Genomic DNA, 15,934 nt, shown 5'->3' on the forward strand with positions numbered 1-15,934 from the left:
GATATAATTTTTTCTCTTCCATTGGTTTTTGGGTTTGGGGTTTTCTTTTGAGAATTTATTCATATACCCCATAACTCAGCCATGTATCCTGAGGATTATAGTGTTGGTCAACATTCTCCTAAGGGGACATTGTGTAATTATTCTAATTATCATAAATCCAAAGTTTATAAAATATTTTAAAGAAATTTTAGGAAAAGAAAACCTCCAACATCCCGAAACAAGAAAGCAGATCTTTTGGAGAAGGTGCCATAAGGATGCCTACAGAAACCACAAACTACATCAAGAGATCCAGAATAAACTTTGGAGTATTATGAACTGAACTGAAGGGGTTGAACATATCATTTATTCTGAATGTAAACTCTTTCGCCAAAGTGGGGTGCCCCTTAATTGGCTTTTTGTCAATGCGTCTATCCGTCATTTTTGTTTTCTTTATCTTTTCTTTCCCTCTTATCCCCAAATTGTTGTAATTCCCTCTATGTAAAGTACAATATTTTATACACCTCTAGTAACAGAAACATTAGCAGTATAAGCTACATGTGTATAATGATTCATTGGGGAGATTTGACATGTTAATCTTCCAGAAAGCCCAAATAAGGAGATTTTAACATGTTAGTCTCCCAAAGAATCAAAGTGGGGATTGTGTGAAGAGAATCCCCTGGGATCTTACCTGGGTCTCTGGACTGCTAGCTTTATGTCATGTGAGTGGGCTCCAAACATAGAGGCTCCAAATAGGAGAAGTGACCTAAGCACAATGACCCAGAAAGGATCAGATTAGGATCTGGGGGTAAAGGGGAAGAAATAAAAGAGGGGGTTCCACGAAGTAGTCTCTCTCTATTGCCTTGGACATGGCTGTGAAAGGAGGGTGGCTGAGAGAAAAAAAAACCATGAGGAGGAGGAGCGGCCATGTGACCAGTTAGAATAGTTCAGAATATCTCTCTATCTATCTTCTTTTTTTATTCAAGTAAATATTAATAAACTCTATGGAAATTAAGGACCAGAATTTTAATTTAGCTTTAACAGATCCCTAGGTCAATAAGCATGAATAGCTTTACAGCTCTTAGTGTATATTTCCACCTTGTTTTATAGAAAAAGTCATAGCTGTTCTAGCAGTGTAATATTGGGCTTGTTTTGCCATGTTCCTATGAGCATTTAATTTAATCAGTTGAACATGTCTGGTTTTCAGTTAACATATATCACCAGGACCATATTTAGGTAGATTAGCCCTTGGGCAGCAGAAACAATCTATTGTCAGGATCATACTCTTTCCAAAACCAAGTCTTTCCAGTTTGGTCATCCCCAGTGGAACTTTTGTTCCAATTCTACAAGCCCTCAGTATTGCAGGATCACCTCCATAGTATGATGAGTGTTAAAGATTTTTGCAGTGAATTTATGCTCCCTAAACCATTGTTGTCCCGTTAGAAACTATGCTTGGATTATGTGTATATTCAGGTTTAGATCTACTACTAGTCTATTGCAGGTGTGTGTGGGACTCTCTAGATGTCTATCATATGTAACTCATTTAAGGTTGTGTTCATCTCCTTAACTTCTTACTTATTTTTTGTAAGATTTATCTAGTTCTGAGAGGGGAAACTTAAAGCCCCACTATTATTATTATTATTGTTTTGTTACCTATTTCCATCTATATCTCATTTATTTTTTTCTTTAAAAATCTGGATGCTATAACACTTGAGTGCATATAGGTCCAACATTGATAATGCTTTATTATCCATTGTACCTCCATCCCCCCAACATAATATAGTTACCCTATTCATCCCTTCTAATTATATCCATATTAGTCTCAACTCTGTCAGAGATCATTACTATTACTCTTGCCTTTTCTGGATCAGCTGAGGCATAGTGTATTCTGCTCCAACCTGTCAACTTCACTCTATGGGCATCTATCATTTTCTTTGTGTTTCTTTTTTTTAATTAATTAATTTAGAATATTTTCTAAGGTTACATAATTCATGATCTTTTCCACCCTTCTTCCTTCCCCCCTCCCAGAGCTGAGAAGTAGTTCTATTGGTTATACATGTATCATTGTTCAAAACCTATTTCTGTGTTATTTATATTTGCAATTGAGTGATCTTTTAACGTCAAAACCCCAATCATATTTCCACTGAACCACATGATCAATCATACATTTTTCTTCTGTGTTTCTACTCCCACAGTTCTTTTTCTAAATGTGAACAGTGTTCTTTCTCATAAGTCCTTCAGGATTGTTCTGGATGATTGCATTTCTGCTAGTAGAGAAGTCCATTTCATTTGATTGTGCCACAGTGTTTCAGTTTCTGTGTACACTGTTCTCATGGTTCTGCTCATTTCACTCTGCATCAACTTCTGGAGGTCTTTCCATTTCACATAGAAATCCTACAGTTCATCATTCCTTTCAGCACAATAGAATTCCTTCACCATCAGATACCACAATTTGTTCAGCCATTCCACAATCAAGGGACACCTCATCATTTTCTAATTTTTTTGTCACTATAAAAAGCAGGGCTATAAATATTTTTGTACAAACATTTTTTCCTTATTATCTCTTTGGAGAACAAACCCAGCAGTGGTATGGCTGGGTGAAAGGGCAGGCAGTCTTTTAAAGTCCTTTGGGCATAGTTCCAAATTGCCTTCTAGAATGGTTGGATCAATTCACAACTCTACCAGTATTGCATTAGTATCCCAATTTTTCCACATCCCTTCCAACATTTATCATTTTCCTTTGCTACCATATTGGACAATCTGCTAGGTGTTACATGGTACCTCAGAGTTGTTTTTATTTGCATTTCTCTAATAAAGAGGGATTTAGAACACTTTTTCATGTGCTTATTGATAGTTTTGATTTCTTTTAGTTTTGATTTCTTTTTTAATTTGGAAATTTTTATTTAATTAATTTAGAATATTTTTCCATGGCTACAAGATTCATATTCTTTCCCTCCCCTCCACCCACCCTTCCCATAGCTGACGCATAATTCCACTGGGTTTTACATGTGTTATTGATCAAGACCTATTTCCATATTATTGATATTTTCACTAGGGTGATCATTTAGAGTCTCTATCCCCAATCAAATCCCTATCAACCCATGTGATCAAGCAGTTTTTTTTTTCCCCTGCCTTTCTATTCCCACAGTTCTTTCTCTGAATGTGGATAGTATTCTTTTTCATAAGTCCCAAAGAATTGTCCTGGATCATTGCATTGCTGCTATTAGAGAAGTCCATTACATTTGATTGTACCACAGTGTATCTGTCTCTGTATATAACGTTCTCCTGGTTCTGCTCATTTCACTCTGCATCAATTCCTGGAGGTTGTTCCAGTTCACACAGAATTCCCCCCCCCAGTTCATTATTCCTTTCAGGACAATAGTATTCCATTACCATCAGATACCACAATTTGTTCAGCCATTCCCCAATTGAAGGGCATCCCCTCATTTTCTAGGCTTTTTTGCCACTACAAAGAGCACAGCTATAAATATTTTTGTACAAGTATTTTTCCTTATGATCTCTTTGGGGTACAAACCCAGAAGTGGTATGGCTGGATCAAAGGGCAGGGAATCTTTTAAAGCCCTTTGGGCATAGTTCCAAATTGCCATCCAGAATGGCTGGATAAATTTACAACTCCACCAGCAATGCATTAGTGTCCCAATTTTGCCACCCCCCTCCAACATTTATTACTTTCCTTTGCTGTCATATTAGTCAATCTGCTAGGCATGAGGTGGTACCTCAGAGTTGTTTTGATTTGCATTTCTCTAATTATAAGAGATTTAGAATACTTCTTCATGTGCTTATTGATAGTTTTGATTTCTTTACCTGAAAATTGCCGATTCATGTCCCTTGCACATTTTCAATTGGGGAATGGCTTGATTTTTTGTACAATTGATTGAGCTCTTTATAAATTTGAATAATTAGACCTTTGTCAGAGGTTTTTGTTATAAAGACTTTCCCCCAATTTGTTGCTTCCCTTCTAATTTTGGTTGCTTTGTTTTTGTTTGTACAAAACCTTTTTAATTTAATATAATCAAAATTATTTATTTTACATTTTGTAATATTTTCTGTCTCTTTCTTGGTCTTAAATTCTTTCTTTTCCCATAGATCTCACAAATATACTATTCTATGTTCACCTAATTTACTTTTAGTTTCCTTCTTTATAATTAAGTCATTTATCCATTCTGAATTTATCTTGGTGTAGGTTGTGAGATGTTGATCTAAACCTAATCTCTCCCATACTGTTTTTCAATTTTCCTAGCAGTTTTTATCAGATAGTGAGTTTTTGTCCCAATAGCTGGGATCTTTGGATTTATCATACACTATCTTGCTGAGGACATTTATCCCAAGTCTATTCCATTGATCCTCCCTTCTGTCTCTTAGCCAGTACCATATTATTTTTTTAAACTTTTTTTTATTTTTTAAAGTTTTTTTAATTAATTAATTTAGAATATTTTTCCATGGTTATATGAATCATATTCTTTCCCTCCCCTCCTCTCACCCCCCTCCCGTAGTCAACGAGCAATTCCCCTGGGTTTTACATGTGCCATTGATCAAGACCTGTTTCCATATTATTAATATTTGTACTAGGGTGTTGTTTAGAGTCTACATCCCCAATCATATCCCCATTGACCCATGTGATCAAGCTGTTGTTTTTCTTCTGTGTTTCTACTGCCACAGTTCTTCCTCTGGATGTGGATAGCATTTTTCCTCATAAGTCCCTCAGAATTGTCTTGCATCATTGCATTGCTACTAGTAGAGAAGTCTATTATATTTGATTGTGCCACAGTGTATCTGTCTCTGTATACAATGTTCTCCAGGTTCTGCTTCTTTCACTCTATCAATTCCTGGAGGTTATTCCAGTTCACATACCATATTGTTTTGATGACCACTGCTTTATAGTAGTACAGTTTAAGATCTGGTAGTGCTAGGCCACCATCCTTCACATTGTTAAAAATTATTTCCCTTGATATTCTTGATATTGTTTTCTTCTAGATGAACTTAGTTAAATTTTTTTTTTCTAATTCAATTAAAATTTTTCTTGGTAGTTTAATAGGTATGGCACTGAATAAGTAAATTAATTTGGGTAGGATTGTCACTTTTATTATATTAGCTCATCCTATCCATGAGCAATTAATGTTTTTCTAATTATTTAGATCTAGTTTTAATTGTGTGGAAAGTATTTTGTAGTTGTGTTAATATAATTCCTGTGTTTGTCTTGGCAGATAGATTCCTAAATATTTTATATTGTCTAGGGAGATTTAAAATGGAATTTCTCTTTCCAACACTTGCTGCTGAGATGTGTTGGAAATATATAGAAATGCTGATGATTTATGTGGGTTTATTTTGTATCCTGCAACTTTGCTAAAGGTGTTGATTATTTCCACTAGCTTTTTAGTTGATTCTTTAGGATTCTTTAAGTAGACATATCATCTGCAAAGATTGATAGTTTGGTCTCCTCATTGTCCATTTTAATGCCTTCAATTTCTTTTTCTTCTCTAATTGCTACTGCTAGCATTTCAATTACAATGTTAAACAATAGAAGTGATAATGGGCACCCTTGTTTCCCTCCTGATCTTATTGGGAAAGCTTCTAACTTATCCCCATCATAGATGACGCTTGCTGATGGGACTTCTGGTCACCATCTGTTGAATTTAAATTACCCACTCTAGGTTCTTAGTTTCCATAGAGTTTATTAATAGTCACTTGAAATAGAGAAAGCAGATATCTAGAGATTAAGGCCTAATCTAATCTAACTCTGACCATGTGTTTCTCCACATGGCTGTCTCTCTCAGCCATGGTCTTCCACTGCTGCCATCCAAGGGAATAGAGAGAGTGCACGGGTCTCACACTATACCTTTATTCTCTGTGCCCACATGTCACACAATGCAGACATGCAAATGGGATGAACTGGGTGGGATGAGCCTTGGGGGCAAAGTGGATTCTATTTACACATAGAGTAAAGAAAAGAAAATTAACAGAGGGAAGGCACTGGAATTAAGAGGGGTTAGAGTAAGGCTTCCTGTAGAAAGTGGAATTTAAAGGGAGGTTATCAATCAGAGTGTAGAAGGAGAGTGTTCCAGGCATGGAGGATCACCAGAGAAGATGCCTGGAGCCAGGATATAGAGTGCCTTGTTCATGGAACAGCCTGAGGCCAGTGTTACCGGACCAAATTATATGTGTCCAAGAGTAAGGTGTAAGAAGCCTGGAAAGGGAAGAAAAGACTAGGTTATGAAAGGCTTTGAATGCCAAACAGCATTTTGTATTTGTTCTTGGGGGCAACAGGGAGTCACTAGAGTTTATAAAATATTTATAGAGGAGAGTGGGGGTATGCAGTGTGTGTGATTTGATCAGATCTATGTTTTAGGAGAATTACTTTCATGATCAAATGGAAGATGTATTGGAATGGGGAGAGATTTGAGGCAGGCAGACCCACTCAAAACTATTTTAATGATCCAGGCATGGGGTGGATTTCAAATCCAGCCTTAAACACTTATCAGCTGGGCAAGTCACTTAATCTCAGCCTCAGTTGCCTCTTCTAGAAAATACCATATGGGGGGAAGCTAGGTGACACAATGGATAGAAAGTCAGTCCTAGAGTCAGGAGGGACCTGGATTCAAATCTGTCCTCAGACATTTCTGAGCTCTGTGATCCTAGTCAAGTCACTTAACCCCATCTGCCTAGCCCTTGCCTTTCTATCCTAGAGTTGTTACTAGGACAGAAAGTAAAGATTCTTTTTTTTTAATGACACCTGTATACCATTTTATAGCATATCTATATCTGTTTCTGTCTCTATTTCTATCTTTTATATTTATAAAATGGCATTTACATCCCAGGGTTGTTCTGAGAATCAAAAGAGAGAACATATGAAATACATTGCAAACCTCCAAGCACTATATAAATGCTAGTAATTATTATAAGTAGATACCAGAGGAGAAGTGTTTTTCCCAAGAGGAGTGCTTTCAGGTACAAGGTGGAGCCATGCCAGTTGCAGATGTGGAACTAGAACTCTGGTCTCTTGTCTCATCTTAGTTGGCTTCCTACCAGACCACTGCTCAAATAACTCCCACATAGCCCCTTTTCCTGGGGTCTTAGAAGGCCAACTTCCTTCATAATTGCAGGGATAACTCGGGAACATGGCAGTGGCACCTGGCTGGGTGACCTTGGGTAAGTTCTCGAACCTCCAGGTAGCTCTAACTCTGTAAAATGTTACCAACTAGCCACTGATCCAGGTCTGCTTCAGTAGAAGAAATTTTCTCTATGAGAGTTTTCTGCGTGGATAAATTTAGAGATCTGGGCCCTTCACAGAGTGGTTTTGGGAAAAGGATGCTGCAAAGGCTTGAAGTTTCTACAGAGGCAGGGGGCTAGGAAGGAGGATTTCCCCCAGCTTTTTTTTTTCCTGTTTTTGACCCATATGGGTTCAGGGACTGAAACTGAAAGCTTCTGAGGCAGAAGAGATCTTATTGATTACCCTTCAGTCCAAACCCTTCAGTTTATAGCTGGGAAAACTGAGGACCAATATTCTGGATCTCCTTAAATACATGTTGTCTCTCTTATTTGAACGTAAGCTCCTTGAGGGCAGCAGCTGATTCCCTTTGTGCCTGATACATAGCATACAAAATGCTCTGTTTGGCATTCAAAGCCCTTCATAACTTAGCCCCCCTTTCCCTTTCCAATATTTTTTAAAGGTAAATGGGATTAGTACATAGACATACATTAATAAATACAAATTGATGGGTTAACTAGAGAGGGTGGGGACTTGTTTAAGGATACACAACCAGAAGAGTCAAAGCTAACCTTTGAAGTTGGCTGCAAATTTTGTGCAATTTTTCCACTTGAACCTTGAGACTTGACTCTCACAGCATCTTTATATTGGATATAGCTAATTATCATCTTCTTTATTTGTCTGGCTCAGGGCACATTGCCCATTACCTTACGGGAGGTGAGGCCCACAGCATTCCTGGGAGTGCCTCGAGTCTGGGAGAAGATGCAAGAGAGAATGAAGGCAGTGGGTGCCAGTGCTCCCCTATTAAAGAAGAAAGTAGCCCAATGGGCCAAAAGTGTTGGTCTTACGACAAATATAAAACGGATGAACGGGTTAGTAGAAAGCATGCTTTGGTCCCTTGTATCTGTACCTGGTGGGAGTGACCTGTTCTTTAATAGAGAGCTAGAGGAAACATCAAGGGATCTCTTTCTTCCCACCTGTATCTGAGTAGGAGGTTCCTTCTGTGACATTCCAGTCTCCACTTAAAAGACATGGATGACTCACTGGCTCCCAAGGCAGCAGCCCATTCCTCTGTCCATTAGACTGTGAGCTCCTTGAGGACAGAGACCTGACTTGCCTTTCTTTGTATCTCCCCGTGCTTAACATAGTGCCTGGGACAAAGCAGCCATTTAATAAATACTTGGAAAAAAGGATCACTAATTGTTAGGCAAATTTTTTTAACATCAGACCTAAATCTGGATTCAGTAGACCCAAGTTCTGATCCTGGATCTGGCACTTATTGACTGTCTGTGGAAAAGACTGTCAGAACCTGTTTTCTTATTTGTAAAATGAGGGTAATATTATTTATCCTCTCTACCTCACAGGCTTGTTCTGAGGAAAATGCACAAAAATGGGAGAAGAGGGTGGTGGTAGTAGGGGTAGAGGTGGTTATTAGTACAAAAGCCTTTCCTTTGATGTGGTCCTGGTTTTGATTTCTTTTAAAGGATGAGAGCTAATTATCCTACTAGCTACTATCTGGCCAAGTGGATGGTGTATTCCAAAGTTCGAGTTGCCTTGGGTCTAGACCGCTGTGTCCAATACTTCAGTGGGGCTGCACCCCTCACCAAAGATACTCTGGAGTTTTTCCTGAGCCTTGACATCCCTGTGTGTGAGCTATACGGCATGAGTGAGAGCACGGGGCCCCACACGATCAATCAACGAAATAGCTTCAAGCTGATGAGGTATTAGGGCTGGGTGAGGTCGTTTGTCCTCTAAAAGGGACAGTCTAAGAAGCTCTGATGAGGAGAAAGGGGGTAGTGGGCATCCTGTTGTGGTACTGGCACTTCCAACAGAAGATGGAGTCAAAAGGAAGAGGAACACTTGATTCTTCAACCTTGGGCTCTTTAGCAAATGTCCCCTTACCATGCAGGGGTCATTGGGCACCAGGTCCCTTCTAGGCTCTGGGTGTGTTTCTCCATCAGACTTTCAAACTTGGGTGCTTTGGTTGAGAAGGAAAAGGTTCAGGCAGTTGGTGGGATCCCAAGAGTCACAGGTTGGTGGGGGCTTCTGAGATAATATTCTTTTGTGGTTCTCCTTTCTGGGCTCTCTGCCCATCCCTTCTCAGCCTCAGGCTACATGGGGCAACTGGGTAGTTCAAAGGAGATAGTGTAGGTAAAGCATCTGGCAAGTGTTATAGAACTGTCAATAGCTTGTTATTATTATTGAAGGGCCCTTAGAACAGAGAATGTCAGGGGCTGGGAGGGCTCTTGGAACACACAGTGTCAGGGCTGGAAAAAGCATTACAACATAGAAGGTGTTAGAGCCAGGAGAAGCTCAGAACATAAAATATATCAGAGCCAAGGGGCAGCTTAGAACACAGAATATCTGAGCCAGGGGGAATTAAGAATACAGAAGGACCTTGAAGATAATGTACTCTAACCCTCTTCTCCTCTGACTTTTTTTTTTTAAGAGACTGGGAGACTGAAGCCCAGGCGGTGGGAAGTTCAAGATCATATGTATTTGATGGCAGAGCTGGGACTAGGACCTAGGCAATGCCTTTCTTTGAGAACACACTTAAAATTTTATTTGTATTAGTCTTTCTTTGTGGTCTAAGCCACTTTCCTTCTGTCTGGTATCATTTAATGGGACCACCATCTATTGCTAAGCTTGATTCTTGGACAGATGGAAGACCCCGAGGTTCCTCGTCTTGTCACTTAACAGTTTAAAGTCAAGTCCAGTGTTGGGGTTAAGGATGAGGAAATTACAGAGGAAAAATAGAATGATAATAAGTAGGATGCAAACTTTAATGTTTGTAAGTATTTCACATATTATCTTGTTTGACTCTTAACAATAACCCTTGAGATACGTGATATTGTCTCCATTTTATAGATGAGGAAACTGAGTGTGAGGATGGTTAAATGACTCATAGGAAACCACCCAGCTAGTAAGTATGTGAGGCAAGCTTGGACCTCAGGTCTTCCTGACTCTATGCCCAGTGTTCTATCCATCATCTCTTGCTGTCTTGAAAATGGGGATTTAAATTATTGAACTTCAGAGCTGACAGAGACCTCAGAGGGCATCTAATCCAGTCCATACCTGAGTAGGAATCCTTCTACAAACTACTTTACATATGGACATACTTTAGCTAGAAAGCCTTTAGAGTTGGGGGTGGGAGGGTGTTGAGGGAGAACTAATTTCATGTTTGTTGAGCTGTGATAGATTTGGAAGTTTTCCCTTTCCTAAATCTGTGTCTATAAGTTCTCATTCCTAGTTCTGCCCTCTAGAACTAAGCAGAACACATCGAATCTCTTTTTTCCTGCCCTTTAAATACTTGAAGGCAAAGGAGTACCTTCTCCAGCCCTTCTCTTCTCCAGACTGTCTTTCTTAAAATGTGGCAACCAGAATTGGTATTTCATATTCTTTGATCTGGAGATAGGATAATGGAACTATCTCATAATTTATTCCAACATCTCTTTAGTTCATTAAAAAAATTGGCTTTTTTCCTATTTATTTTAATAGTTTATAATTGTTTATTTTTCAGTTTAAAAATGAATATTTCTACCGTCCCTCAATGGTGCAAATTTTTTCTTTTTTTAAAATTATATACTTAACCATACCACTACTAAAAAACATTTAACTAAACAAGTGAATAAAAAAAATTATGTACAGAATCACAAACTCCACATTGTTTACAATTTGTTTAAAAATATGTAGATTATATATGTGTGCTAATATAAGCATCCTTTGCTTTTGAGTTCCCTTTGGGTTTTATTTTGATATTTTTTTCTCTGAGCAAACTGCTTAAAAGCTCCTTATAGATAGCTACATGATCCAGCAAGACAAATTCCTACATCAGTCATGTCTGAAAATGGATGGGATGGCCCTTTCTGCATTTTTAAGTTCACCTCTGTGTCAGGAAGTGAGTGGTGCATTTCATCTTCAGTCTTTTGGATTCCAATTTCACCATTGGGTTGCTCAGAATTTTAAGGTTTTCCAAAGTGATTTTTCTCCATAATATTATTGTAGGAGTAGAAAATGATCTACTTCTCTTCCTTCTTTGATCTGAATTTGTTCATAAAGCTCTCTTTTGGCTCTCATGTCACACTATCTATTCTTTAAGCTTAAGGTGCACCCAAACTGCAAGATCATTCTTAACAGGAATTATTATGGAGAGAGTGGTGGGCCTGGAGTTAGGAAGACTACTCTTCCTGAGTTCAAATCTATCCTTGGACACTTACTAGCTCTGTGACCCTGGGCAAGTCACTTCACCCTGTATTCCTCAGTTTCCTTGCCTAAAAAATGAACTGGAAAAGGAAATGGCAAACTACTCTACCATCTTTGCCAAGAAAACTCCAAATGGGGTCACAAAGTATCAAAACAACTGAAAAAAGATTGAACAATAACTCACCTAAATTCCAAGATTGCTTTTCACAGTAACTATTGTCTATCCAAATCTTCCTCATCTTGTACTTAGATGAGTGGTTATTTGGACCCAAATATAGGACTTGATATTTATCCCTATCTAGTTCATCATATTGGATTTTGACTATCATTCTACTTTCTTTGAGGCCCTCTGGAATCCTAACACTGGCCATCCATATTTTGATTTCAACCTAGTTTCATGTTATCTGCAGATTTGACAAGTGGCCCATCTGTGCTTTGCTCTACTTACAAATAAAAATGTTGAAAAATAGTTAATTATGTAGAGGGCACTGCACTTGAGATTTCACTCCTATGTAATCATTAATAATAATAACAATAGGGGCAGCTGGGTAGCTCAGTGGATTGAGAGCCAGACCCAGAGATGGGAGGTCCTGGGTTTGAATCTGGTCTCAGACACTTCCCAGCTGTGTGACCCTGGGCAAGTCACTTAACCCCCATTGTCTAGCCCTTACCATTCTTCTGCCTTGGAACCAATACATAGTATTGGAAAGTAAGTATGGAAAGTAAGGGTTTTATAAATAATAATAATAACAATAATATCAAGTACCTACTACTATGTGTTGGGCACTGTGTTAAGTGCTTTAAAAATATCTTATTTGATCTCCCAACTACCCTGGGAGTTGATTCTGTTATTATTCCCATTTTACAATTGAGAAAACAAGGGGGAACAGAAGTTAAATGATTAAAATCTTGACAAAGCTCATGCTGATTTTCAGTAATTGCCATTACCCTCCCTAAATTAGGTTTCCATTATTTAAAATAATCTTGTCTAAGAGGCAGCTAGGTGGCCCAGAAGATAGAACCTGGTGTCAGGAGGACCTTGGTTCAAATCTGGCTTCAAGTATTTACTAGCTCTGTGACTCTGGGCAAGTCACTTAACCTCTAGTGCCTAGCCCTTACTGTTCTTCTGTCTTGGAACTGACACTAAGATAGAAGGTAAAGTTTAAAAAAAAAAGAAGAGGTAGTGAGTACCCTCTTTCTGGAAGACTTAGGTAGAAATTAGTTGTGTATACAATAAAGGGAAATTATTTTTCAAATATTTTTTAGATCAGATGACTTTGGAGATCCCTTGATTCTGTGAAATCAAGGCTCAGAAGGGTGAAGTAATTTATTTAAGGTCACAAAGTAGTAAATAGCAAACCCAGAATTTGAATCCAGACTTTCCAATTCCAAATCCAGTAGACCATTCTTTCTACTCTATCTTGCCTCTAACAAGCATCACCCTTTTCTTGGGAGTCCTTTGTCTCCTGGAACCTCTATTATTCCTGGGCTCTCCCATTGCTGGCTTCTTGACATTTTACTTGTCTTCTGTCAGCAACGTCACTAAAGTTCCCTGTGTAGATCAAAACTACCTGGATATCCTGGAGAAGGGGACAGAGAAGGATATGAGATGAGGGGTAGGATCCTGCTCCCCACTGTGCTTTTCCTGGTAAGGCAAACTCTCATGTACTAGACTCTTAAACATTAAAAAAAATTTTTTTTTCAATTACATGTAGAAGCAATTTCTGACAATGGTTTTCCAAAATTTTGTGATTCAGATTCCCTCCTTCCCTTTATTTTCCCATCTCCTTGAGGTGGTTAATAGTCTGATATAGGTTATACTAGTGCTTTCATGCAATATATATTTCCATATTGCTCATATGTGATAAAAGACACATATCACACATACAATTAAAAAAACTCATGAAGAAAACAAAGTGGAACATGGCATGCTTTGTTCTGCAGTCAGACTCCAACATTTCTTTCTATGGCTGTGAATAGCATTTTTCATCATGAGTCCCTTGTGGATATTTTTCTGATTATACTTTAGTCCTTCATAGTTGATTGTCATACAGTAGTTCTATTACTATATCCAGCATCCTCCTGGTTCTATTCAAGTCTGTTCAGGTTTTTCTAAACTCATCCTGTTCATCATTTTGTATGGTGCAATAGTATTCCATTACAGTGATATATCACAATTTGTTCAGCCCTTCCCCAATCTCCTCAGTTCCCAATTCTTTGCCACTACAAAAGGAACCACTAAAAATATTTTTAAGTAAGCTCTTATCTCTGATCTCTTTGGGATATAGACCCAGTGGGTATTAACTGGGTCAAAGAGTATGCATAGTTTTATGGCCCTTTGGACATAGTTCCAGATTGGTCTCCAGAATGGTTATATCAATTCACAGTTCCACCAACAGTGTATTAATGCCCCAATTTTCCCATCTCCCTTCCAACATTGATCATTTTTCTTTTTCATATTTGGTCAGAACCAATCTCATAAGTATGAGTTAGTATTTCAGAGTTGTTTTAATTTGCATTTCTCTAATAAATAGTGATTTGGAATATTTCTTCATGACTATAAAGAGTTCTAAATTCTTCCTTTGAAAGCTGATTATTCATATTCTTTGACCATTTATCAATTAGAAAATGCTTTGTATTCTTATAAATTTGACTTGTTCTCTCTGTAGATGAGAAATGAAAGTTGGAGACACTTGCAATAAATTTTTTTTCACAATTTGTTGTTTCCCTTCTAATATTGGTTGCATTGATTTTTTTTACAAAACCTTTTAAAATTAAATTTAATGTAATCAAAATTATTTATTTAATTTTTCACAATGTTCTCCCTATCTTGTTTGGTCATAAATTCTTGCCTTATCCATAAATTTGACAGGTAAACTTTTCTATGTTCCCCTAATTTGTTTATGGTGTCACTCTTTATTTCTAGATGAAGTATTCATTTTGACTTATATTGGTATATGTTGTGAGATGTTGGTTTATGCTTAGTTTCCACCATACTCTTTTCTAGTTTTCTCAGCAGTTTTTTTCAAATAGTGAGATCTTCCCTCAAAAGCTTGGATCTTTGGTTTATCAAATGCGAGTGTACTGTGGTCATTTATTAATGTGTATTGATTTCTTAAGCTATTCCATCAATCCACTATTTATTTCTTAGCCAGTACCATGTTGTTTTGATTATTATCACTTTATATATAGTATAGTTTGAGATCTGGTATGGCAAGGTCTCCTACATTCCTTGATTTCCTTATTTTTGGCCTTTTGTTCTTCCAGATGAATTTTATTATTTTTTATAGCTCTATGAAATAGTTTTTGGGTGACTTGATTGGTATGGTGCTAGACGGGTAAATTAATTTAGGTAGGATTGTAATTTTTATTATATTGGCTTGGCCTATCCATGAGCAATTAATATTTGTCCAGTTGTTTAGGACTGACTTTATTTATGTGAAAAATGTCCTGTAATTGTGTTCCTATAGTTGCTGGGTTTGGTTTTTTCTTAGTTATGCACCCAAGTATATTATATCATCTATAGTTATTTTGAATGGAATTTCCTTTTCTATCTCTTTCTTTTGGACTTTGTTGGTGGCAAATAGAAATGTTGATGATATGTGGGTTTCTTTTGCATCTTGCATCTTTGCTAAAATTGTTAATTACTTCTTTTAGTTTTTTAGTTAATTCTCTGAGGTTTTCTATGTATACCATCAAATTATCTGGAAAGAGTGATAACTTTATTTCCTCATTGCCTATTATAATTCCTTTGATTTCTTTTTTTGCTCATATTGTTAAAGCTAGAATTTCTGATACAGTATTAAATAGTATTGGTGATAATAGGAATCCTTGCTTCACCCCTGATCTTTTGGGGGAAGGCTTCTAGTTTACCCTCATTACACATAATACTTACTGATGGTTTTAGTTAAATGCTGTTTATATCACTTTAAGGAAAACTCCAATATTTTCTGTTTTTTTAAGGAATGTGCATTTTGTCAAAAGTGTTTTCTACATCTCTTGAGATGGTTTCTGCTTTTTAAAAAATTGATATGGTCAATTATGCTGATAATTTTTCTAATATTGAAGCATTCTGGTATAAAACCCATATAGTCAAGGCATATATTTCTTGTGATTTAATTCTGTAATCTTCTTGTTAGTATTTAATTTAAAATTTTGCATCAATGTTCATCAGGGAGATTGGTCTATAGTTTTCTTTCTGTTTTAGCTCTTCCTGCTTTGGATATCAGTACTATATCTGTGTCATAAAAATTGTAAAGATTCCTTATTCCTCTATTTTTCCATACAGTTTATGTAGTATAGGAGTTAATTGTTGAAATGTTTGGTAGAATTCACTTGTGAATTCATCTGGCCTTTAAAAAAAACCCTTATCCTCTACCTTAGAATCAATACTAAGTATTAGTTCCAAAGCCAAAAAGCAGTAAGGGCCAGGCAACTGGGGCTAAGTGACTTGCCTATGTGTGTTTAATATTGATATTGTTTTATTGTCTATTGTGCTTTTTATCAAGATGTAATTTCTTTCCTTATATC

At 37.2% G+C, this 15,934-nt stretch overlaps 1 protein-coding gene across 8 annotated transcripts in view; it reads left to right on the forward strand.

Moving 5' to 3' along the window:
* ACSBG2 (acyl-CoA synthetase bubblegum family member 2) overlaps positions 1-15,934 on the forward strand; it is an 86,308-nt gene that overhangs the window by 63,755 nt on the left and 6,619 nt on the right. For 7 of the 8 annotated variants that reach the window (XM_056822542.1, XM_056822543.1, XM_007488990.2 and 4 more), the window contains 2 exons: positions 7,892-8,073; positions 8,686-8,922. In XM_056822542.1, the coding sequence (XP_056678520.1) occupies positions 7,892-8,073; positions 8,686-8,922 (419 nt within the window). The remainder of the gene's footprint in view (positions 1-7,891; positions 8,074-8,685; positions 8,923-15,934) is intronic. The other variant, XM_056822545.1, reaches the window with a different exon arrangement.

This window comes from Monodelphis domestica, chromosome 3, assembly GCF_027887165.1.
Source record: "Monodelphis domestica isolate mMonDom1 chromosome 3, mMonDom1.pri, whole genome shotgun sequence".
NCBI lineage: Eukaryota > Metazoa > Chordata > Mammalia > Didelphimorphia > Didelphidae > Monodelphis > Monodelphis domestica.